Below are 27,786 nucleotides of genomic sequence, written 5' to 3' on the forward strand. Positions count from 1 at the left end.
GTTTTCAATAGCAGATGCCTTACACCTATTCTTAATGTAACAGGCAGTATAGATTGCCTCACCCCAAAAATTTAAAGGCATACCTGCATTCAATAACATGCACCGAACTAAAGTCAGATGCTGTTGATTCAGCCTCTCTGCCACTCCCATTTGCTGGTGTTCCCCTGGTAAAGACAGCCTGTGAACAATACCATTGTCAACAAAGAACAGTTTAAAGTCATTATTACAATATTCTCCTCCCCCATCTGTTGGAACATTTTTCAGTTTTTTATCTTGAATATTCACAGCTCTTTTCTTGAATGTAATTTTTTTTTCACAAGCCTCATTTTTGTGGTTTAACACACTCACTTTACTGTATCTGGAATAGTCATCTGTCAAGGTTAGGAAATATTTCCCTCTTCCCAAGGTTTCAGACTTTACATAACAAACATCAGAGTAAACAAGATCTAGGGGAGCTGGTGATTTCACTAGTCTATCTGGGAAAGGATCCCTTTTAGCTTTGCCTTTCATGCACACTTCACACTTCTCACTACCTTTTTGCTTGCTAATCAAATCACTGTCAGGCAAATTTTAAGCATGCCCAAAACAGTCATGTCATATCTCTCTTGTTACCATCTTGCAAGCAACTGCACACACAGATTCCTGTTCACCATCACTATCTTGACAGTCAGATTTCTCTATTTCATACCAATCACATTTGATGATATACATGCCATCTTCTCTTGCATAGGCACTGAACAATTCTTCATCTCCATTCCCTTTGTCATAAGCAGTCAGCTTTCCATTATCTATCTCAAAACGCACATTAGTTTTCTCAAGTTGCCTCACCGACAAAATATTATCAGATGCATCTGGAACCCACAACGCTTTCGTTAGTTTCAAAGTCCATCCACCACACTGATCACTTATTTTCAGCACTATGGAGCCACTGTCCTTCACATCACATACGACACTTTTCTTTCCCACCTGCACTGAACCTGACACATTTCTTGTAAAGTTGTTCAACAACTCACGGCGTGGTGTAATGTGGGTTACAACCATTGTCCACAATCCAAGCGTTTGCATCACTTGACTTCGTCCTGTTTACATTCTTTGTCCTCGGGTCCTCTCATCAAATGCACAGCATATTTCACTTTCAGTGCTATTTACAATCTTCTTTTCTTCTTTCTCCGGTTCTTTCTTCTCTTCACAAGTGGCAACTTTATACTTGAATTCTCCCTGTGGCTTATTGTCATGGGCATTCCTGTCTGAGCCCCTATTGTCACTTGTACTAGCTTCAGAGTTTCTACACTTAAACAAAGGATGTCCCTCCTTGCCACAAGTGTAACAAATCACATTTCCTCTTGACTTGGCTTTTCTTACTTTTGGACACTCTCTTGCAAAATCCCCAAGTTGACCACAACAGTGACAGGATCTATCAGAAGAGCTGAATTTTTCACCAGAAAAATTGTTTCTTCTTAAAACCATGGAATTTTCCTTTGTTCTTCGTAACATAGCTTCTCAGTTCTTGATTTTTCTTCTCACATTCATCCTTTTCTCTCTCTAGTCTATCTTCTTCAAGCAGCAATTTACTCTTCACATTTTCTGACGATAGTTTTTCTTCATTTAACTTCATCACATGGGCAATGTGTTTGTAATTTTCTTGCTTCAAACCTCTCAGCATGTAGGCCGCCAGGTCTTGATCATTGATATTGGATCCATGATTTCTCAGTTTTTCCACTAATTGCTCAACTTGATTCAGGTATTCCAAAACAGGTTCATCATGTTTCTTGATGCAGCTTGCCAATTCGTCCATGGTACTCACAAATTGAAAAGGAGAAATCTTGAAATGGATTGCCTTAAGTCTGTTCTAGGCATGCTTTGCTCATTCATGCCTGGTTACATCATTCAAGTAACAGTCCTCTACCAACTCTGTCAAGTAAATAAGTGCAGTGACGTTTAGGTCCTCTTCATCTGTAGTTAAATCATCATCATCGTAACCGGGATCGATAGCAGCCCAGCATTTTTTTCTTATCAGGAAAGCCTTCACTCGCTTGCACCACACCACATAGGTTTTTGTCCCAAGTATCTCAATCTTCAGCGTAACCACAACTGATGCCATTTTTACTCACGACTTACTGGCACACTGGGCCCATAACCTATCAGAAATAAATTTGGGCACAACTCCGAATAATATAATTGATTAGAAAAATTGATTAAAACTTTCTGTCTCAACTCAACTCTACACTCAACAACACATTGTGCCATTACTTAGCACAAAAAACAAAAGAATCACAGTTTTAGTCATAGAGTAAATATAAGATTAGCGCGGTTTCGGTGTGAGAAGGTTGGCGACACGATCTCTGGATAAAACAATTGAATAGCCAAAAAAATACTACACACACTACGAACTATTTTTCTCATCATGTCAAATTTTTAATGACACTAAATACAGAAAAAAAATTATTAATTCCAATATAAACTACGAACAGCAAAGGTGAAAGATTACAGCCTTGTCTAACCGCTGTAAGCACCCTGAACCAAGAACTCATTCTACCATCAATTCTCACTGAAGCCCAAATATGAACATAAATGCCTTTGAATGATTTTAATAATCTACCTTTAAGATCATAGTCCCCCCAGTCTGGCGAGCATCTTTTCCCTCGGTACTCTGTCATATGCTTTCTCTAGATGTATGAAACATAAACACAACTGCCTATTCCTCTCGTAGCATTTATCAATTACCTGTCGCATACTGAAAATCTGATCCTGACAGCCCCTCTGTGGTCTGAAACCACACAGGTTTTCATCCTGTTTCCTCTCAACCACTGATTGCACCCTCCCTTCCAAGATGCCAGTGAATACTTTGCCTGGTATACTAATTAATGAGATACCTCGATAGTTGTTGCAATCCTTCCTGTTCCCTTGCTTATAGATAGGTGCAATTACTGCTTTTGTCCAATCTGAAGGCACCTTACCAACACTCCAAATTTTACTACTCTATGAAGCCATTTCATCCCTGCCTTCCCACTATATTTCACCATTTCAGATCTAATTCCATCTATTCCTGCTGCTTTATGACAACAGAGTTTATTTACCATCCTTTCCACTTCCTCAAGTGTTATTTCACCATCATCATTTTCCTCCTCCCCATGAGCTTGGCTGTTCGCAACATCACCAGGAAGATTTCCTTTTACGTTGAGAAGATGTTCAAAATATTCCCTCCACCTCTCCATTGATTCTCTAGGATCTATTATGAGTTCACCTGAATTAATCAAAACACTGTTCATTCCCTTTTTCCCTCCCTTCGTAAGATTCTTTATTACTGACCAGAAAGGTTTACCTGCTGCTTGACCTAGCCTTTCCAGGTTATTACCATAATCTTCCCACGACTTCTTTTTGGATTCAACAACTGTTTGTTTTGCTCTGTTCCTTTCTACGTACAAATCCCTGTCTGCCTCGGCCCTTGTTTGTAGCCATTTCTGATAAGCCTTCTTTTTATGTTTACAAGCTGCTCTCACTTCATCATTCCGCTAAGATGTTCGGCTTTATTTCCCATCTTTACACACAGTTGTTCCTAGGCATTCCCTTGCTGTTTCTACTACAGCATCCCTGTATGCCACCCATTCTCTTTCTATATCCTGAACATGCTTACTGTCCACTGTTCGAAACTTCTCACTGATCATATCCATGTACTTCTGTCTAATTTCCTTGTCCTAGAGATTTTCTACCCTTATTCATTTGCAGACAGCTTTCACTTTCTCTACCCTAGGCCTAGAGATAGTTAGTTCACTACGGATCAGATAGGGGTCTGTATCATAGAAAAATCCGCGAAAAACTCGTACATTCCTAACAGATTTCCTGAATTTGAAGTCTGTTAAGATATAGTCTGTTATGGATCTGGTACCCCTAGCCTCCCATCTGTAGCGGTGAATAGCCCTATGATTGAAGAATGTATTCATAACTGCTAAACCCATACCAGCACAGAAGTCCAGCAAACACTTCCTATTCCCATTAGCTTCCATATCTTTCCCACATTTACCAATCACCCTTTCATATCCTTCAGTTCTATTCCCAACTCTCGCGTTGAAATCGCCCATTAGCACTATTCTATCCTTGCTGTTGACCCTGACCACGATGTCACTCAATGTTTCTTAAAACTTGTCAACTTCATCCTCATCTGCACCCTCACATGGTGAATATACTGAGACAATCCTCGTCCTAATTCCTCCAACTGCCAAATCTACCCACATCGTTTGTTCATTTACGTGCCTAACAGAAACTATGTTGCATGCAGTTGTATTCCTGATAAACAGCCCTACCCCATACTCTGCGCTTCCCTTTTTAACACCCGTCAAGTACACTTTATAATCTCCTATCTCTTCCTTATTATCTCCCCTTACTCAAATATCACTTACTCCTAACACATCCAGATGCATCTTGTTTGCTGACTCAGCCAGTTCTACTTTCTTTCTTCCATAAGCCCCATTAATATTGATAGCTCCCCATCGAATTCCATTTTGTTCGCCAAGTTGTTTCCAAGGAGTCCCTCGCCTGTCAAATGGGAGTGGGACTACATTACTCCCATAGGTCTGAGGCTTGCTTAAAATGTTCTGAGCTCGGTAAATTCATGAAGCAGGATGCTTACCCTACTTTCACATAGTCCAAGTGAGCATCTCTCCTCTAACGGGTTATGGACCACCGGTGGGTTGCATAGTCCTAGCCGCCTGAGGACAAGAAGGGCCATGACTCAGAATATGTCTGGGATGCCCACTCCCATTGCATAGCAACTGGTATCTCGACTCTCAGGACCACTTACTAAGCCACTCAGCCGTTGCCCATGGTTCACGAACTACGACATGACCACAGTATCCCACATCATGAACCATCACATTTTCAAAAAAAAAAAAAATTAACAGACACCCGAAGTGCTTCTGGAAAGGGTGCAGTTGAGGTGGCTTGAAGAAGACAATGTATATATTTTGTTAGGTGAATTCACTGTAATTTTTAAAAAATTGTTGATTTAATTTCTGTCGTTACCTCTTGGCTGTTTTAAGAATGTTTTGTGTGTGAACCAACACTGTCTTTTAATTTACACCCTTGGTTATAGCGGCTATTTCAAGCAATTAGTCAATCAATCACTACTGATCTGCATTTAGGGCAGTCACCCAGGTGGCAGATTCCCTATCTGTTTGTTTTCCTAGCCTGATTTGTAAGCTACTCCATTTATTAGTTATTTCTGGCCATTTTGGCTCTCGGTTTCAGCTACGTTTCATCAAGTGTTGGCAACACTGGGTAAAATTGTTTTTAAAATACAAAGGTCTGAAGAAGTGAGATCTCAGTGTGTTTACGGTACCAGGTATGGTTGTGGTAACTGTGTTTTCAATGCTGATCATAGTCTGGTCAATCTTTTCCTGAATTCTATGAGCAAGGCAGGTATAGTGCCATGAACCCCAACCACTAGGTCAGTAATCTCAATTTCATTCACCTGGTACTTACTTTTCTAGAACGCTATTGTAGGCGCATAAATGTTCTGATTCTCAAGGTTGACTTCAACAGGCGGGCCTACATGACACTCGAATCGGATGGTCGGATCAGAAATTAAGCCTTTCTTGTCATTTTCTTTAACCCTTTGCCATTTCCTATTTAAGAGCTGCCCGGCCAGATTTTCAGTCTTTTCTGATGGGCGTTTAAATCCCAATACACCAAGCAGCTTAAATGCCACTTTAAAGAAAATAACTTGGAGAAGTCAAACAAATGAAGATACCAATGCAATTTCTTTTTCATTTTGTTTTTAAATGATCAGCGTGTGTGTTTAGTATATTTGTACTCACCGTAATTTTTAATCTAAATATTTAATCTGAACCTTTTCAGTATCGTTACCTGCCTTAGACACACATGCAAAAGTCTCCTATGAAGTAATCATCGATTTTAGATAAAACAACCAAACCCAAATGGATTAGAGTACCTGCATATGCCCTTATTTCGTCAGCATTATTTTTTTGCCAGGTAGTAACAACAGTGCCAGTTTTTCTTTGTAAATATTCAGCATGAATATCTGTCTGTTTTGCTACAAGCTCAAAAAATTCCCATCCTGCAAATAATATTTAAAATAACTTTTTCTGACCTCCTGGAAGTTATATCAGGATTTTGAGCAGCATTGTTTTGCCATGTTTCCAGTTCATCAAAACGGTTATCACAACTCCATGTATCACTTGTAGCATTCCTCTGTAGCCCTGACCCTCGGTCTTCACACAATATTAGTTCACAATTTTCATGATTCTCTGAATCATTATAACTACTACATTCACCAGAATACAATTCTGAACCACTACTAGAAAGTTAACTTTCTACAATAATTCCTAACGTGTGTCCAATTTTGCATTCTCTCAAACCTTTCGACACTACTATACAATAAGTAGATGACCTGGTGTAAACTCTAACATGAATAATCTCTAACTGGAAGCTAATGTTTATAAACTAGGTCTGCTTGTTAAATACATGCAGGTAAGACTGTCAATAAGGTGCTGAGAGCTGCTGACTCATGGGAATGCAGCTTGGTTTCGGAAGACCCTTCATTATTTCCGTCAACACACGTCTAATAATCGCATGGGTGATGAATGCTTTGGAGCGTTCAGCACGGCAGGCATGTCATAAAACTAGAGTACTCTGGAGCATTCTGAATAGCAAAGGTTAAATGCAAACTGCGATAGAAGTTATAAAAATGTTCAGTCTGATGTGTGCAATTTTTTGGTTGCTCTGTACCATGTTCAGCTAAGTGACATTGTCACTAGCTTTTTATCAAGGTGGCTGTGGTTTGAATCCCAGCTAATACATGTGGAATTTTTGAAATAAATAAATCACATCTTTATGGTTCGAATTCCAGGTAAAATTTGAGGTTCCATTGTTAAAATACATTCGTAGTATTGTGAAACTACTAATTTGACTAGTTTGCTTTTTTTTTTATCAAGTTCATTGTTTCCTCATTTATATTTTAAAAACAGAATAAAATAAATAATATTTTTGGGAGTTATTTTCTCAACTTAGTTTCTTTAAAAAGTATAGTTTTAATTTATTTAGTTTTAGTTTTGTGTTCACCATTTTAAAAGAATGTTTGGTAGTTTTTGTGTAATATATTTCCTTACATTAGATGATGTGTTACAAACAGAAGCAGATCTAGTTATCTTACTTGAGATTTTCTTCCCTGTAACTTAAATTTGATGTATGATGTTAAAAGTACTTGTTAATTGATGTCATTGTATACTTAACGTTATTTTTCAGATGTTGTAGCCTATGTTGAGGTGAGAACAAGTGTTGATAAGGAAGCTAAAGGTGTTAAAGATCAGCTACGGATGTTGGGTGCTGTTGTTGCTAATTCATTTAATAAGAAGGTAAATGCAATTAATATTTATCATAAAGTATATTATTCAGAAGCCAAGCTGATTTGTACCTTTTACTTAATTGATGGGTGAGTGGTGTTGATGTTTGCAGTAGTTACCAGATTATGTTTCTTGGAAAACTTAGCCTTCACTAAGATTTCAAAATCTTTCTCTTTCAGAGAACCTTTGGTTTGTTTTTCTTTTATCAATCAATCAATACTGATCTGCATTTAGGGCAGTCGCCCAGGTGGCAGATTCCCTATCTGTTGTTTTCCTAGCCTTTTCTTAAATGATTTCAAAGAAACTGGAAATTTATTGAACATCTCCCTTGGTAAGTTACTCCAATCCCTAACTCCCCTTCTTATAAATGAATATTTGCCCCAATTTGTCCTCTTGAATTCCAACTTTATCTTCATATTGTGATCTTTCCTACTTTTAAAGACGCTACTCAACCTTATTCGTCTACTAATGTCATTCCATGCCATCTCTCCGCTGACAACTCGGAACATACCACTTATATAAGAAATAACAAAGATAGTTTTAATGTTCAACCTTTTCAATACAACATACTGTTCTGTGGTTACATTTATAAAACCTAAAATGCTAAACTTGAATATACGGTACACTAAAAATGTGAGAAAAGACAATTAACATTGTAAGGCTCAAATAAAATACAGAGTCATTTGTCATGTGGTCAATATTAAATTAAAACATGTGATAATAAAATGGATTAAAAGTCAGTCTAAAACTATGCTTCTGAGGCTAAAACTCGATCCTCAACTTTCCATGACGTGGTACTTTCTTAAATTTTGTCTGGCACTAGATTTGTGGACATCCTATTCTTAATTTTATTAATTAGTCGATTGACTATTTCAGCTCTAAATCCATTAAGTCTTGCGAGATCTCTTATGTAGTTTAATTCAATCTTTAAGTTTTTAGTGGACATAGGAATTTTTAGAGCTCTATAGATTAAACTGCAGAAGGACGCTTGTTTATGTAAAACAGGGTGTAACAATGAGCTATTTATGGTTACTAATGATTGTGTAGGTTTTTTATAGATTTGGAATTCGAAGGCGTTATTCATACGTGTAACTGTTATATCCAAAATGTTTAGTGATAGATTAGTCTCGTCTTCCTTAGTTAATTTCAAGTTGGGGTCAATGTTATTTAAGCTCTCCAAGATTTCATTATTATTGGTGACTTCTTCATCTATGATTATTGATTACAAACGTGTCGTCCACATATCTTAACCATAAATGTATACCTTTAATATTTGCCTTTATTTTTGTGTACATAAAAATGTCAGCTAGGATGCCCAAAATTGGGTCACCCATAGCTAAACCATTTTGTTTGTAAATTGCTGTTATTCAATACGAATTTTAATATCTTCATGAATTCATCAATTTCTAATTTGCTAAGACCGCTATGCTTACAGATGTTGTTGTAAATAATATTGATGGTTTCATCAATCAGAATATTCGGGTACATATTAACTATATCAAATGAGCACATTAGTTCATTTATATATAAAGAAAACTTATTCAAAACATCACAAAAATTAATAGAGTTTTTAAGGGGCGGAGAGAAGCATAATATATACTCAGCAATGAGTATACATATGAGGGAGACAGAACACTGATTCACTTCGATAGAGAAGGACTTAACAATAATTAAGAACATGAGAAAAGGTAAACTATTAAATGAACTAGAAAGTTTATATATTTTCTTGGGTCAGATTTATAACAAAGATAACAATCTTAACAATGTCACAGACGTAAAAAGCTCATTATATGAAGTGACACCTTATTTGTTGAATATGGTTAGAAAAATTAAAGATAAATCCCCTCGTATATTCAATTTTATAGGTTTAAAGACCACCTCCAACTCTCCAAATGGCAGACCCCCTCCGGCCAATCAGAGGGGCTCCCCTCCTTTAACAGCTCTGACGCATAAAGCTCCACCTACCTCCTCTTCTCCCCTGCGTTCCCTCACCCCTCCCCCTACAATTTTCACACTGTCTCTGCCACATAGATATAACAATAGAAGCAGGACCAACAGACAAGCTAGCACAGCCATAACGTATATAACATCTACACATACATGTAAGTATTGTTCTACTTCAGTTAAAATGGAGGACCGTTTAACTTTTCCAGGAGTTTAAAATTTCTTTCCGTTTGTTTCATTCCAGAGAAAGGACATCCCATTCAACTAACAGATATTCCTATGAAGGGCATTACGTCCAGTGCAACGACGTCATCACCTACATTTTACCTTTTAGATAATTTTTAACAACTACTTCAGCTAATGTCTTCCTTTATACGTCCCTAATGACAAACTTTGAATTCTGAAATGAAATGTCGTATGGCTTTTAGTGCCGGGATATCCTAGGATGGGTTCGGCTCGCCAGGTGCAGGTCTTTCTATTTGACGCCTATAGGCGACCTGCACATCGTGATGAGGATGAAATGATGATGAAGACAACACATACACCCAGCATCCGTGCCATAGGAATTAACCAATTAAGGTTAAAATCCTCGACCCGGCTGGGAATCGAACCCGGGACCCTCTTAACCGAAGGCCAGTATGCTGACTGTTCAGCCAACGAGTCGGACACTTTGAATTCTCAACCATTATTATTTACGACGCTCCAAATACGGATTTCACGGCTCAGACAAAATTATATTTTGTATAGATGCTTATTTTTATTCAATTTGGACACAAATTTTAACTATGGGCAAGATTCTTTATTGACTATGTTGGAACTACATCCTCGAAAATATGCAAGTGCCATGGAAAGGTGAAGATCGACATTTAGCCTCAGAAGCATAGTTTTAGACTGACGTTGATTTTTAATCCATTTTATTATCACATATTACATTAAAAATGTAATATTGTCCACATGACAAATGACTGTATTCTAATTTGAGCCTTACAATGTTAATTGTCTTTTCTCACATTTTTACTGTATATTCAAGTTTAGCATTTCAGGTTTGACAAAAGGCTGAGGATGCTCTCTAGTAAGGGTGAAACATGTATGTATCTCTGTATATAGCTGTTCTATAAATGTAACCACAGAACAGTGTGTTGTATTGAAAAGGTGAAACATTAAAAATACCTTTGTTATTTCTTATATGAATAACTTTCAGTACGGAAAAAATCATGAGGATAATAACTTGTAACATACCACTCTCATAAAATAAGCTTCATGGTCCGTATTGCACTTAAACAGATTCACAACTAAGTATTTTTTATTTTCCACCTTGTCGATACTTAGTTGTGAACATACCACTTAGTCGAGCAGCTCGTCTTCTTTCTCCCAATTCTTCCCAGCCCAAATTTTGCAACATTTTTATAACGCTACTCTTTTGTCGGAAATCGCCCAGAACAAATCGAGCTGCTTTTCTTTGGATTTTTTCCAGTTCTTGAATCAAGTAATCCTAGTGAGGGTCCCGTATACTGGAAGCATACTCTAATTGGGGTCTTTCCAGAGACTTATATGCCCTTTTCTTTACATCCTTACTACAACCCCCGAACACCCTCAAAACCATGTGCAGAGATCTGTACCCTTTATTTACAATCCCATTTATGTGATTACCCCAATGAAGATCTTTCCTTATATTAACACCTGGTTACTTATAATGATTTCCATAAAGAACGCAGTAATTAACCCTTTCCACTCGAATTATTTGTAAGTCCTGATTTCTCCCAACTTGTGTTTATTTCTGTCAGCATTCTTCATATTTTAAAACCTGGTATTAAGTACTGGTTGTAAGAATATATACAGGAAGGAACTAAAAAATTAATGAATATATGGTATTTACAGGACACAAAATCAAGTTTTTCACTTTCTTAACGGTATGCCTTGGGTGTGTGGAAGCATTCAAAGCAAATGCCTGGATGGAGCCCTGCTTGCTTATCCAACCAGTCTTCACTAAAATAATCCTGCATTTCTGCCTTATTGTTCATCCCCATGTTGATCAATACCAGTAAATGCCTTCAGCTCTTCTAATGTCACAGCGTTCTGAGAAAACCAGATAGATCTCTTCTGAAGTGGAGTATTTTGCTGTATTTTCATTTCGGCAAATTTGTTTGTCTCATGAACAATAGAGGTTATCAACTGATCAGTAAAAAATAGCTACCAGTACTCTAGTTCTATTTTAGGTGTATTGCCACAACTTACGAATCCACTGACTAATCTGTAAAGAAATTCGACTAGTCCTGCATCAACCATTCTCCGTTCGCGGTCAGCACTGTATGACTGGGACCGGGATGAGTCACAATACTATCGCCTCCTCCATGATTTCTTGCGACACTGATATCAGTATCGTCATTTGAATCACTAATGGATATATCACTTTCATTGCCAGATTCAAAATTTTCATCACTTTCATGGTCACTATCATAAAAATCAGCTGAAATAGATGCAAGAATCTCAGCTTCGGTCAGACTGTGCGCCGCCATGTTGCTTCACACGACTGCTTTCCATTGTCAAGGAAACGGACCAATTTTGTGAAGCAAAGAGAAACTAAAACTCGCCTATTTGGTTTCTTTCAATTTCCGGAAGGGACCAGCACCTACGAAATGAAGTACAAAAGCCCTGGCATTCCAGGTAACCTAGCTACAAATGGCGAAACATTGTGTTGACTCTGGGTTGACACACGAGCTATAACACTACACACGAGTGGAAAGGGTTAAAACTGAGAGGATTTTCCTATTTGGAAGTACAGTAGTTCATGCAAATTTCAAACTTACAATTTTCATTTCTGTTTGTGCTTAGTATTGGCATACGGTACTGGTATTGTAATTAGGATACGTCTGAACTTAGTTTAAAATAATTGTAGTGTACTGTACAGTAGTATGTGAGCAATATCTTATTAGAATTTAGCGTGCTTATTTTATTATTGTAAACTAGGAACTTTATTCAATCATTACGGTAACCAAGGCAACAGTTCCTCACCCGACTTTGACCGAGGAGGATGTCTTTGCAGACTATTGCGGCAGCAGCGTACATTGTTGTTCAGCACGGTCATTGAAGAAAACAGCTCCGGTGGTGGAGGCGATACAAAGTGCATTTCCAAAATTTTACATGGATGGGCCAGAATGATTTTGAATTTTTGTTAGAGAAGGTTGGACCGATGATTGCAAAGTATGATATCAATTTTCGTGAAGCACTACCGCCAAAAGTTAGACTGTTGCTTACCCTTTGATTTTTGGCTCTTGGTGACAGCTATACTTCCTTGATGTACTTGTTTTGAGTTTCTCAACCTAGCATCCCATGAATCATCCCGGAAGTGAGCATGGCGCTGAGTGATCGGGGCTGATAAAGGTTTCAAGAAGCAAAAGCCATTAAGGATGAGTTTATGGAGTAATTTGACAGATGAAGGCCATGTATCATGCCAGGATCTGTATGCTTAGATTACGGGAAGTTTTAGAACAGAGGTGCTCACGCTGGGCGTTCTGTCCCACGGGCATCCAGCACTGTAAGTGGGTGGACTGGCAAGCGATGAGCGCAGCGTATGTCATTCAACCACAGTGGCGTTTGTGGCCACGTCACAGGCCGTGAAGGTTGGGTGAAGTTCTCCCAATCACTCTCGATCACTACTGCAATACCAGAGTTTGAAATGGAGGCAGAAATCTACTCCATTTTCAATTTACGTTGTAAGAAATAAGTTATTTAAGTTCACTGCAGTTTACATATTTTGACTGGATACAATAAAGAGTTAGGCCTGTAACCTCAATGTATGTAATTAATTACGATTTACACTATTATATCTTCAGAGGTGGTTTAGAAACAATTCTAATATAATATGGAGTTGTGGATAAGCTGTGGCTTGTGGTTGTTCGGGTTAAAATTATCTGATAAACTTACCAACAATCCAATCATGCTTACTGGGAATAAAATATGGTTATTTACTTGAAGGCATACTCTATATCTATGTGGTAGATACATTTACGTTGTTGTTGTTACTTTAATCTTGGATAGTAAATATCTATGTCCTCACTCGTAATGAAACTCCCTCTCACTGTTTAGAGGCTAGCTATTATCACCGGATGCCTGTTAAATTTTAAATACTATTTTTCAGAAATTCAGTAAACAGGGAAAGTCACACAACACTACAACACTGTGCAAAATCATTGTTGCATTATGTAATTTATTACTTTTTGCTTAAAGAATAACAGGAATTTTATGTCATTCTCATCCAGGAATTGTAAATCATAGCAGCTTGTACGCTCAAACCCTGTACTTTTCTAGATTGTAACTCAGAAATTATAATGTGTCTGTTTTCTTCGAATGAATACTGTAAATATAAGAAAGTAAAACTGACTGTTTATATCGAGCGCAGTATAAATCAAACTGGAATATCTTGATAAGGTCAGGGTTTTTTGTTGCATTTATACAGTTTTATTTTAAATAATGTATCCCAATCAGCACTTCGCTGAGTAGTGGAGGAGAGCTTCATAATCACAATCGAACATCAATGCTCCCTTGATTTCCTACAAAGTGTGTTTGCTCTCTCTTGTCACTATGACATATGCATACTATGTAAGCTGCCTGCATTTACGTCACACCAGCCCGGCTGCACTGGGCTAGCCTTAGTGGGCGCCCAGCTGAGCTCCTCTGTCTTAGAAGCTTCATGTGCATTGGAATTTATTCATATTTTTAAAAATAAAAATGTACTAGCTTTAAGTAGAATATCATAACCATAATTATTTTATCCCCTTACAGTTCACATTTCTAATAAACTTATACGAGGATAGAGAAAGATAACTCATGCTCATGGCAGCTATGACAATAAGCAGACATAGTGAGGAAGAAAAAGACAGTGATGACAGTGTTGGAAGACTTTGCGTAATTCGAGTAGCAGTGAATGGATTTCCAAATAAAAAGTAGACTAATTGTTGCCATTGATGGTTTCACGACCTGTACTTATATACATGATATAGGTTTTTGGGCTTGTGCTGTGCCAAGAAAATAAGGTGATTTTCTTTACATTTCGTAGAGAAATTTGCTCTGTGTCTTCAGAAGAAAATCTTAACCTCTATAAGCAACTCTTTAAAAGCAAGATTCATTATATAGGAGAGCCTTTTCTAATATCACGCATCACATTCACGTGAACTGAATATATAGTTTTGTGTACACAACTCAAACATTTTGATATCTTAAGAAGACACCTTGTCTTTGGATCACTTGTACTATGAACGGACTGCAGCTTATTTGGAGAGCCAACTTCAGTTGCATTTCTATGCGTGAACCACGACCAGCATTTTATGAATATCTATGAAAAACAACGTTTTAACATGGAGCAGTAATGCAGCATTTTAGAAACCTGTATTAAAAGGATCTCTTTAACGTAGTGCAATGAAAATCTTGAATATTACCTTATTTCTCATATGGTATGTACATATCATTTTTAATATTATTGACACTACGCTGTGTCTTCTATTGCTTAAACGTTTTACAGAAATTATTTCATTCAACCATCCTTAACTTAAAATTCTATTGATTGTACGTACAGTTTTTTAAGACCATTGTGTCATTACATTGTTTATTTTATTCGATACATTTGTGTAATTTGCTTCATGGCTGATGATGTTCTACACTTTAGGTCAAAAATAGTCTCTAAATGTTAATATAAATGTATATCATTTATAATTTGTATTGGAAAGGTGTACATGAAAGAAAAAAAGGCAAACATCATGACAATGTTCTTTGACAGTTAGAAAACACAACATAATGTATTTTCTTTTATGGTATTATGCTTATTTCACTGAGACTTTACAGTCAGTCATTGTGGCATCAGTGTGCTAATGTTGACTGTAAAATTTTCTTTTCTTGTTATGCAGGAGATTCGAGCGACTTATGTTGCAACAGGAAAGTGACAATGTTCTCCTTCGACAGCTAGGAAAAAATATGTACTTTTATGTTATGACTTCAGTGATAATTGAGTGAAAAAAATGTGTGTTTCTAAACTTTAAACTCCATATTGTTCTTTAATTTATTTACATGAAAAAGTACCTTTAAATTCCCAAAATATGTCAATAAAGTTATTAAAAATAATGCAAAATTCTAAAAAAAGTAACGCAAAATTCTTCATAAATAACCCTGATTTCTACCAAAAAAATAAAACGAAAAACGCAGGTCCCTACTTAATAGTTACGGAACCAGTACTACTGCCCTTGTGAATGAATTGATGCATGTAATGTTTTGATGGTACTGTAGAACCGGGAATTTGTCTACAGAATTTTTGAAGGCACCATTTAACTGGTTTCTTCTTGTACAAATAACACTCCATCAAAAATATTCTGGGCTATAGTGTACTTAACCATCGCGATAATAACCTTACGACTCACCTCCTGTGGCCTGTGAACAGAAATGTGAGGTCATAAACTATATTCCCTGTAGTATGTTATTCGAATTTGGGGTGTGAGATCATTTTAGCTGGGCTAGGTAGCTCAGATGGTAGAGTGCTGGCCTTCTGAGCTCAAATTGGTGGCTTTGATTCCGGCTCAGTCCAGTTGAATTTGAAAGTGCTCAAATATGTCAGCCTCGTGTTTGTAGATTTAGTGGTATGTTAAAGAACTCCTGTGGGACAAAATTGCATCACCTCAGCATTTCCGAAAATGGTAGTTAGATGTAAAACAAATTTTATTATTGCAATGAAATATCAAAACTAAATAACAGTATAGAAAGAACAGGGAAGAGAACTACCTATGTAAATCCTTGATGGCTGGCAACCACGTATTGATAGCCAGTCTTCTTTATCTCAGCCTTTTCCCACATCACATAGCCAATGTCCCTGTTGAAATTGTTAGGATTTTTACGTATTTCCACAGCTTCCTATATAATCCTAGAACTGTAATGTTTAGTATGGGTAAGAGCTCAAACATCTTGGAACATGACATCATGACCCAACGATAGGGTGTGCTCAGCTATTGCTGACTTGTCTGGCTGATTGAGATGGATATTTCTTTGGTGTTCCTTGATGCGAGTCCCAATGGACTGGCATGTTTGGCCAATGTATACCTTGCTGCAAGTACAGGGAATTTTGTACACTGCAGGGTGTAATAGAGGGGGCAATGTATTTGTTCTTGCTTTTACCTAAACTATGAGCAACTTTAGTGACGATGCCAAACAAGGTTTTTATATTACGCTTGCAAAGGACCTTGGCAGTTCTGTCTGTGGTGGTGTGAATGTAGGGCAGGTAGACAGTTCTCTTCACTTCTTCTTTCTGTGAGTTTTTTTTTTTTTTTTTTTTTTTTTTGCTATTGGCTTTACGTCGCACCAACGCAGATATGTCTTATGGTGACGATGGGACAGGAAAGGGCTAGGACTGGGGAGCAAGCGGCCATGGCCTTAATTAAGGTACAGCCTGGTGTGAAAATGGGAAACCACGGAAAACCATCTTCAGGGCTGCCGACAGTGGGGTTCGAACAATTCTAGCTTATTGTTCCTGTTGCCTTCAGTTTTGCTCATCGATTAATACACCAAGGAATTTAAACTTGCCTACTCTTTTAAATATATAATTTCCAATCTTCAAAGGCAATCTGTCAACCTCTTCATGATTCGGTCTCTGTCCAACCATGTCTGAATACATGACCAAAAAAAGTCAATTCTCCTTTTCCGAATTGTATCTATTACTAATTTGCTTTCACGATATACCACTTCATTAGGTAATAATCTCCAGTGGTCATCAACTTGGTGTTTCTTATTTTTCTATTCTTCTATCTACTTTCTGCAATTTATCGGTTGTTGATTTAGTGTTCAACTTGAAGTGTGTTTCACTAGCATAAGTTGCTTCTTTTACAACTGTGTTGTAATGTGGAAATTTAGCATTCATGGAGAGAGATTAAAAAAAAAAAAAAAAAAAGTTGGCCAGGTGATTCACTGTGCTGTTTTCAGTTTAGATGTTCCGCTGTCGATCAATGTTTTCTCTTCTGTGTTCCAGGTTATAATTTCCCCAAGATATTTGAATGTGTTCACAATCTTAATTTGTTTTCTGTTGTTGAGGTGAATGGCAGGTGTTTCAGTTATGAAGGTCGGCATCATTTCAGTCTTTTCAAATGAGATTTTCAGTCTAATTTTTGTAGCAATTTTCTAGAGTTCTTCAATTTGAAATTTGGCTTCTTCCACATTGCTTGCTAGCAATGCAAGATCGTCTGCGAATGCTAAAAATGACATTTGATGTATGAATGACATTTCTTTACCAAATCTCACATGACTTTCTCCAGGGCACAGTTAAAGAATAATGGCGAGAGTCTATCTCCCTGCTGAAGTCCAGTGTGGATTTCATATGGTTCAGACAATTCACCTTTAAAGTTGACTTTCGACTTAGGTATCCTTAAGAGTGATTTCAATAAGATTGAAGAGTTTTTGGTGTAAACCAAATTCTTTAAGAACTTGCAGTAGTGACTCACGATGAATACTGTCATAAGCTTTTTTTGAAATCAACAAAAGTGATGATTAATCTCTTGTTCCAAACTCTATGGTGTTTCATGATGATCCACTTAAAACTGATGATTTGATCAGGACAGCTTCGTCCCAGTTCCCGGTCAAGTTTCTGGATTCATGTATATATAATTTTAGATAAAATCTTATAAGTAACATCAAGCAGAGATATACCCCAATAATTACTGGGATCCGATCTATCACCGTTGGCTGGATTATTGATGTAGTACATTCCTCAGGCATTTCTTCAGTATTCCAGATGTCTGTGATATGTTTATGTCAATTTTGAAGGGTTTGTTTATTTGCATTCTCCCATAGTTCTGCTACCAATTTATTCTCTCCTGCTGCTTTGTAGTTCTTAAGGGAATTTATTGCTTTGGTCACTTCATCATAAGTTCATCATAAATTGAAGCGGTGCGCCGAATAGGGGTCTATCCACCAAAAACTGTATTATGAGTAAATTGCGAAAAACATAGTTAAACCTAATTTAGGTAAAAATTGTGCCATTATGTGCAGATTGATAACTAGTATGTTGATTGAGACAATTAGACAGTCCACCAACTACGTCCAAAATAAATTATTTATAACAAAAGGAAAAAAATGTGGAAGAGGGATCTAAGTGGCTCAAACAAGTACCGTTTATTGAGAACCAACCGACAGTTACTCATACTGGCTGATTTAGATGTCATAGCGGATAGATACTCCAACGTGGGCTATTTTATGCACAAAAATGTTTTTATTTCTCCTCCTTTCATAAAAAGGTCACAATATATCAAAAAACATTTTCCATGTTCATGGTTGCATAAGTTTATTTAGAGCTAAAAACAACAAAAACACAAAGAATAATAGAAAGAAATTACAATAAACACATAATATATTGCCCAAAGAGGGTGTAAAATAGCAATCACTAAAATCATTAGCCACAGTTCACATTTACAAAGACAAAATACCTTCATAGTAACTCCTATGTTCTGGCAAGATATACTGAAGCATGTCAGTCAAGTCTTTTTTCTTTTCCTCTCTGAGGGGTAAGGGCATGTGATACGCCTTAGGTAGTTCCTCTGGTATAATTAGGGATTTCGTGATCACATTCCTTTTCTTCAGTGAAACTAAGTGGTGCGAATTCCACGGCTCGAACACATTGTGAGTTTTACGCACACGTATGGAATTACAGTCATCTGCACTTAACTGAAGCCACATTACTGTAGTGATTTTGAGGTGTGGGTCTCTCTTTATCCCTTTTTCAACGTGTCCAAAATCAAAAAAGTCGTCTCTGCTCATCATTGTCACTTCAAAGGGATTTGATGGTCTCGCAGTGGCAAATATTTCCAATAGTTGAGTTGGAATTTGCACTGAACTCAAACGAAGTTTCCGTTCCAAGAGGGCAAAGTCCCTGTCGCACGGTAGAAATGAATGTCCCGATACAAGGAATTTTTGTTCAGCTGTAGTGAAATAGCCCAGTCGAATTAAGTAGAGCAGTAGAGACACAATCCGCCAGTTGTTGTTCTGTCCAACACATCTGTCGGACCAAAGGATTAATTTCCTTTCGGTATGAGGGGTAAGATTGGAGAAGTGAGACCTCACATATTTTAAGAGGCAGGATGCAACTTCGTTGGAACCTCTTTTTCCAATAGTCTCATTCCATACGAACATATTCGCTCCACCTGTACCTGCATTGTGAACAGCCATGTTGTAGCACGAATGCTGGCGTTGATAGAACATTGAACTGTGAGTGAGTTTGGGTAAAAATATAACTTGTTGCAGGTCAATGCACAGCACAATGACGTTCGAATTTTCCTTTGCACAAATTGTGTCATTTGCTAATGCTGTGTAGCCTTTCTCAGCCTTCCTATGATGGAGCTCACTCTCTCTGTATATCTTCTCCGTCTCCTCGGATGTCTCAGCTGCAAGCTGTTTTACGTACAACTTATCACAGTACTTGCAAGTGTCCGATCTCGGCTGACCAAACTTGAGCTGAAAATTGTTGTGGAACACATTTCGGTAGAGCCAAAATTTTACTTTAGAGTCACTATGTTTTTCTAAAAATAGTCGGTACATTGCTTTCAATGAAAGGTTTGGGCTGAGATATTCAGAGTTCCCAATATTCTTCCTGCGCGAATAATGGTTTTCATACGTTGGAAACGAGGCGATATGCTCCCGTATAAGTTGCTTATCGTCGTCTAATATTCGGTGTGGCCGATTTTTATGTAATCCCCGTCCATCTTTTGGGCTGCATATTCCACTTTTCATTTTCTTCTGTAAGTTTTGTATACGTTTATGACTAACAGCATAAACGTCACACAATGTTTTCTGGCACACACGTAAACGCTTTCCATTTACAGAAATTGTGTACATGTAGGTGGCACTTCGTCTTGATTCCTCAGCATCTGCCCTTGTTCTACGTTGATTTGGAACAAGTGACATGCACGCAATAAGGATTGCCGATTGCTGATCATAGCTCCCGGCATAGTACTCTCTAAAGAGATCGTCCTTCAGTGCAGGGGTGAGTGTATCACATCCTTCATACCGGCATTTACATATTTTATTCTGTAATAATAAAACAGGAAAAATGTTTTAGCTTCGAAATATGCGCTGTAAGAGCCATCTGTATACTATTATGTTTCTTAAGTAATGGAAAAAGTAATTGAAATATATTAGCGATTACATATAAACATACGCATGGAAATAAGTAGGCTATAATGAATAAAGCAGTAGAGGAATTTACGCTTAATAATGTGTCGTCTTGTTCTATATAACCCTAACCCCATGGCGCAACAGCCCTGAAGGGCCTTGGGTTACCAAGTGAGCGCTGCTCGTCCCGAAGGCCTGCAGATTACGACGTGTCACATGGTCAGCACAAGGAATACTCTCGGCCGTTATTCTTAGCTTTCTAGACCGGGGTAGCTATCTCACCGTCAAATAGCTCCTCAATTCTAATCACATAGACTGAGTGGACCTCGAACCAGCCCTCACATCCAGGTAAACATCCTTGACCTGTCCGTGAATCGAACCTGGGGCCTCCGGGTACGAGTTAGGCACGCTAGCCCTACACCACGGGGCCGGCCCTGTTCTAAATAGTCATAGAGAAATAATGCCTTTGTTAAAAAAAAATATATCTCTACTTTCCAATAAGCATACACGAAACTCTTTTTATAATTGGTTGGAATCAGGAGTTACGAAGAAATCGGCCATGGCCTGTTCGAAGGGGACTATCCATGCAGTTGCCTGTGAAACACGGTAAACCACGAGCTCGGTAAACGGCGGCACTAGTCACTGAAAGCTTGAAAAATCGTACCCGATACACTAACCAACTCCACTCCATACACATAGATCTCTATTCCATGCAAGCATACTCACCGGTTCTGGTGCTTTCCTCCCTGGAACTGCGACACCTTTCCTTGAAGTATATGCCAATCCAGCATCCCTAAGATGTTTGCGCTTGACGTCCTTCCATTCATTCACATTACGTTTGCGTTTCTTAGTTGAATTTTCATGTTTTAATGCACTCGTTGTCACAAGCAAAGAACTATGCTCCGCCATCTTGGACTGGAGTTAGATCCCTTTTCCGCGCGAGACAGATGTTCTCCACCCCCTAGCACAGCAACAAGTTCCGAATTCTTCCACATGACTACGCCACTATGCAGAGATGTCCATATAGATCCTTATTCCGCTGAAATCTCACTTTTGGAAAAAATGTCGGTTAGATCCCTTTTCGGCGCATCGCTTCAATTCCAATGGAGTTTTATTTTTCAGGGAAGGATCAAAATCAAATTTTTCTTTTGGTTCTTCACAGTCAAATAATTCTTTAAAATAGTCAGCCATAATTTTAGCATTATCCCTATTATTATGTGCCATTTCCCCACTTTTATTTTTCATCATAAGTGTAGGTGGAGTGTGCTTTGATTGATATTGTTGAATTTAAATTTTTTTTTGCTATTTGTTTTACGTCGCACCGACACAGGTATGTCTTATGGCGATGATGGGATAGGAAAGGCTAGGAAGTGGAAGGAAGCAGCCGTGGCCTTAATTAAGGTACAGCCCCGGCATTTGCCTGGTGTGAAAATGGGAAACCATGGAAAACCATCTTCAGGGCTGCCGACAGTGGGGCTCAAACCCACTATCTCCCGATTACTGGATACTGGCCGCACTTAAGCGACTGCAGCTATCGAGCTCGGTTTGGAATGTTTTGTAATAGTCTCTTGTTTTATGTTGACTAAATGCTTCTTCTATGGTATTCAGTGTTTCTTTTTGATAATTTCTTTTAATTCTTCTGATTTCTTTTTCTATTTGTCTTCTGGCATTGATGAGTCCTTCGTGGGACTTTTCGTTTTTCCGTTGTTGGTCAGATGACAATGCTTTATGCCTTTCCTGAATTGTACTGTCACATTCCTCATTCCACCAGGCATGTTTCTTTCTCCTTTTAATGGGAGCATTTTCCTCGGCTACAGTTTTCAGTTTGTTAATTATCATCCCCAATTTGTCACTGAGGGGTGTTGTAGATCTCTTCATATATATTTTATTATTTATTAAAAAACTGGAATCATAAGTTCTTTGCCTAGTGGATTGGGATTTTTTGTCTCTGTTTAGGTGTTAACTTTAATTTTATTTTTGATATATAATGATCTGAATCAGTGTCGACCTCCCCCCCGCAAAGTACTTTTACATTATAAACTTCTTTGTAGTAATCTTTTTCCATGGCTACATGGTCAATTTGAAACTCCCCCAATTTTACATTAGGACATTTCCAAGTCATTAATTTGTGTGGTTGTCTCGTAAATCTTGTGGTTTCCAGAATAAGTTCATGGTCCTCACAAAGTTCAGTTAACCTTTACCCATTTTTGTTTGTGAATTTATGAGCTGGCCATCTTCCCACTACTGTATAATATTTTCTTTCTTGCCTTATTTAGCATTGAAATTTCCAAACAAGAGTTTAATGGTTACATCAGAGATGTTTAATATTAGATGATCCAGTTCTTCCCAAACTTTGTCAGTTTCTTCTTTTTCCTTGGCATTTTTGTCATTTGTTTGGGGCATGGACATTTATCAAAATGGAAAGAAAAGTTGAAGCTGAGTTGGGGGAGATCAGTTTGGCTTCAGAAAAAATGTAGGAACATGTGAAGCAATCCCGACTTTACGTCTGATCTTAGAGGATTGAATTAAGAAGGACAAGCCCACATACATGGCATTCGTAGATCTAGAGAAGGCATTCGATAATGTTGATTGGATCAAGCTATTTGAGATTCTGAAGGTGATTGGGATCAGATACCGAGAACGAAGAATTATCCACAATCTGTATAAAAATCAGTCTGCAGTGATAGGAATCGAGGGCTTTGAGAAAGAATCAGCAATCCAGAAAGGAGTGAGGCAAGGCTGCAGTCTGTCCCCTCTCCTTTTCAGTGTTTACATAGAACAGGCAGTAGTGGAAATCAAAGATAAATTTGGAAAGGGAATCATAATCCAAGGAGAGGAAATCAAAATCTTGAGATTTGCCGATGATATTGTTATTTTATCTGAGACTACAGAAGATCTCGAGAGATTGCTGAGTGGTATGGACGAAGTCTTGGGTAAGGAGTACAAGATGAAAATAAATAAGTCCAAAACAAAAGTAATGGAGTGCGGTCAAACAAAGGCAGGTGGTGCAGGAAATGTTAGATTAGGAAATGAAGTCTTAAAGGAAGTAGATGAATATTGTTACTTGGGTAGTAAAATAACTAACGATGGCAGAAGTAAGGAGGACATAAAATGCAGGCTAGCACAAGCAAGCAAGAGCTTTCTTAAGAAAAGAAATTTGCTCACTTCAAACATTGATAAAGGAATTAGAAAGATGTTTCTGAAGACTTTCATCTGGAGTGTGGCATTGTATGGAAGTGAAACATGGACGATAACTAGCTCAGAAAGGAAGAGAATAAAAGCTTTTGAAATGTGGCTGAAGGTGAGATGGATACATCGAATCACAAATTAAGAGATACTGAATTGAATTGGTTAGAGGAGTTATTAATAATCTTGACCATGATGGTCGGGATTGGATCCGTATTGACTTAGTAACAGTAAATATGTTGGAAGTCAATACTATTCATTTATTTACCTTTCACCTTAACATCTAGTACATGTTTCGAGAATATTATGCATTCTCTTCCTCAGCTAGTGGATTAAAATTCAGTATACAATAAGACCTGACTAAAATAGGGGGGGGCCCCCATTAAAAATTCAAAACAATGAGCATGACAATGTGACACTTAAAAATTTGGATAGTACAAACATAGAATTAAAATCCCATTATGTCAAGTACAAATTAAAAACACAATATAGTAATGTCTAATTAAATACAACGTCTTGTGATGATATGAATTCACAGTGTCCTTGAAGTTGCCTAGCGTAGTTCAAAAAAGTTGAGTTAGGAATGGATGAAATTGCATTAAAACTTGAGGTCCTGCCGATATCCACCGTTAATGGGTGTTAAAATGATGTCTATTTAAATAAAAATATTGGACACAGCGTCGTATAATGATGTGAATTTACGGTGTCCTAGGAATTATAATACTATCTTGCGTAATTCAATTGGATTTGTACAAGAATAAATGAAGTTGCGTTAAAACTTGGAGTCCTGCCATTTACTTCGGTTGATAGATGTATTATGCAGCCAGGTTGAAAATAGGTTAAAATGGTCAGTGTGATGATGTAAATATTACGTGTGGCCTAAGATCTAACACATGCATGCCACGAATGTTGTTTTTGGCAGACTATTCCAAATTCATTGGGGTTTTGACTTTTACCATGCACACATTTCTTGAACAACTCTGGTTGAGATAAATCCATGAATATCGGTTTGATTTCCTCTGCTACTGCTGGAGGAATATGGAAATGTTCCTTGTGTACATATTTTTCACCTTTTGATGTAGATTTCTTGTATTTGTACCAAGTATTTTCACCATGTGGACAGAGGTAATGACGTGGGTCATTGTCTGTTGACCTAATGTGGAAACATTCTGCCCAAACAGCTTTTTGCATTTCTTTGTATATGAAAATCCACAGCCTGTTTCCAGTCATTTGACTGGGTCGGGGATGGAATGAATGAAGCCCCATCTAGCGGCGAGGATAGGAAATGTGCCGGCTGCCGAAGCCTGTCGCAATCCTCTGGGGCAATGATAAATGACTGATAGATGAAATGAAATGAGAATGGAGAGTGTTGCTGGAATGAAAGATGACAGGGAAAACCGGAGTACCCGGGGAAAAACCTGTCCCGCCTCCGCTTTGCCCAGCACAAATCTCACATGGAGTGACCGAGATTTGAACCACGGTATCCAGCGGTGAGAGGCCGGCGCGCTGCCGCCTGAGCCATGGAGGCTACGCATTTCTTTGTAGTCGCCAGTATTTCTTCTTATGGCTAAACCGTAATATTTTTGGATGTCACCTGTACTGGAATCTGTCAGTCGTCTATGCCCTCCAATTGATTTACCGTCTGTAAGTTTCTTTCCAACGAGTTTGTACTTTAAAATAGTTCTAAGTCTTGTGCCCATCTATTTCTGAACGTGCCCTTATGCACTCCAATGTCTCTATATTTACATCTGGTCCATAGGGCTGCATTTCAGTTACAGCTTTATACACTTTAGAATCACCAAGATATTTTAAGTTACGCACATTGTAATTTGAAACGGACCAATTAAATATATGTTTTACACCACAGACCTCCTTTTCATCACTAGTTCCGTGATAATTTGCACTACATTCTGCAATATGATAATCATTCATTTTGTGAGGGCATGTACAATGTTTGTAGAGGATGTCAACATCCAAAACCATAAAAAATAGTTAGTGGGACATAAAGCAAATAACGTTATTATTATTATTATTATTATTATTATTATTATTATTATTATTATTCAGTAGGCTGGGTTGATACCTAACAAAATGAGAACTCCCTTCAGGATTAAAAGTCCTGCTGAAAAGAAGTTGTGAGAGGTCCACTGCAACTTCCCAAACATATCCAGCATATCCAATAATGTGAAAATTAAATACCTTATACTATGTGGAATTTTATGTATAATGCATCATTTTAAGGCTTAGATTCCGTACTTGATGAATCGACAAAAAAATAAAAAGCATAATTTTAAAAATTCCTTCACTTCAAACCACCTTAAATAAAACAGATTGTCCACAGTTTCTGTTCAGATCCCTATGTGTGCCTTATAATCATAAATTAAAAACAAGAGTATTACAATGAAGGGAGAATTAGGCCTAGAAAAGTAATGTTCAGCAGACAAGGTATGCTATAAACACAAGCTCTTTACACTAACTTCTCCTTGATTCAGTTTCACTTTCGTGCCATTCTGGGAGAAACCTATGCCCAGTTGGTGTGTCTATAAAATTACCGTATTTATGCGAATAATCCCCGCCACTGAATAATCCCCACACCCTTATTTTAGGAACTAAAATTCCTTCTAGGTAATGTAGGCATAAACAAACATTTCATATCACTCCTCGAGTTCCACATAATCTTTACAGAAATATGAACATGACGGATATAGCTACTTTTCCTGGACATATTCGAGATGATAAAAAGGCATTATCACTGCTATAAAATATGTTCGCCATGAAAATTACCAAGTAGGCATTCTTACGTGGCCAGTATTTCATTAATCTGAACTTACGATAGGCTCGATTCGCTGTAGATCGGAAGATTCTTTGTCTCTTGCATCACTAGAATCCTCTCTTAAATTACTTACAAATACGTTACACTCCATGTCTAAAAACACTTCTCACACGCGATCTTTTTCCTCGGAGAGTAACACGGCTAGTGGTGGATAATTCTCTTCGTACAATGTAAACACTTGAAACAGACACAACTGCGAACTTGTTTGTTTTGCGATACAGTGAAATCTCTTTAATTCAAAGTCATAGGGACACAAAAATGTGACTTCAAATTACGTGATTTTGAATTATACGCCAACTCATAATTCAGAAATGCTAACCCTTGCCATGTCACAAAAAATTTTCTACGACCCGTTACTATATGCAGTTAACATTGATTCACAGTTTAAAAGTTTCATATGCTACGAAAAAAGAACTATTCCAAATGTATCCAACGAGGCAAATTTACAGTATTCAAATAATGCACTTGGATAACTCACTGGCAAACATAACCTCGCACAACGAAAGAAAAAAGAAAAAAAAAGAAAGGAAATCAAAGACGAGGAGAAATCTGTGCAGGCTCCCTGTGCAAGTGCTTTATTCATTGCATTACTGTACTGTATGCAATTTAGATTCCTTGTACTTGTATGAAAGGTACTCGACGTCCTTAAAACACCGTGGCATATCGATCATTCCTATGATAAGGGGAGGAAGTAGGAAGTGTCTCACTTCTGTGTGCATTGCAACACAGGACAGTGACTCTATCCTTGTACGATTTCCCACCATGGCACTTCTGTCGTAATTCGATAAATGCCAACCCTTGCCGCGTCACAAAGTATTCGAAGACCCATTAATGCATGCAATCACCTTGATTGACAGTTTAAATCTTTCAAATGCCATGAAAAAAAAAGATTTCTAAAATGTATCCAACAAGGTGCATTTTCATTATTAACAATAAAGCACTTGAATAAATCATTGGCAAACCTAACCTCATGCAATAGAAAAAAAAGGAACAAGATTCAAAGATGAGGACAAATTATGCTGGCTCCCCTGTGCAAGTGCCTTTTTTTTTTTTTTTTTTTTCATTACTGGACTGTTTGCATGTTTAGATGCCTTGTACTTGCACGGAAACACCGTGGCTTATCGAACTTTCTTATGACGAGGGGAGGAAGTCTTTCGCTTGTTTCTGCAATGCAACACGGTACAGTGACAATCTCCTTTAAAACCATAAGTCTGTTTGATCTCGGCATTGACAATATTGTTAGGTGAGTACAAATTGATTATAATTATGAGCCATGCTTTTTCGCCAACTGTCGGCATCGCCAGTGTTCACGGATTCTATTTCTCTGCACAC

The 27,786-nt window shown here is 37.7% G+C and overlaps 1 protein-coding gene across 4 annotated transcripts in view; it reads left to right on the plus strand.

The window, feature by feature from the left end:
* The window catches only part of MCPH1 (Microcephalin), a 130,794-nt gene that overhangs the window by 61,225 nt on the left and 41,783 nt on the right, over positions 1-27,786 (plus strand). For all 4 annotated transcript variants that reach the window (XM_067147408.2, XM_067147411.2, XM_067147409.2 and 1 more), the window contains exon 3: positions 7,261-7,370. In XM_067147408.2, coding sequence (XP_067003509.2) covers positions 7,261-7,370 — 110 coding nt within the window. The remainder of the gene's footprint in view (positions 1-7,260; positions 7,371-27,786) is intronic.

Source organism: Anabrus simplex, chromosome 5 (assembly GCF_040414725.1).
Source record: "Anabrus simplex isolate iqAnaSimp1 chromosome 5, ASM4041472v1, whole genome shotgun sequence".
NCBI lineage: Eukaryota > Metazoa > Arthropoda > Insecta > Orthoptera > Tettigoniidae > Anabrus > Anabrus simplex.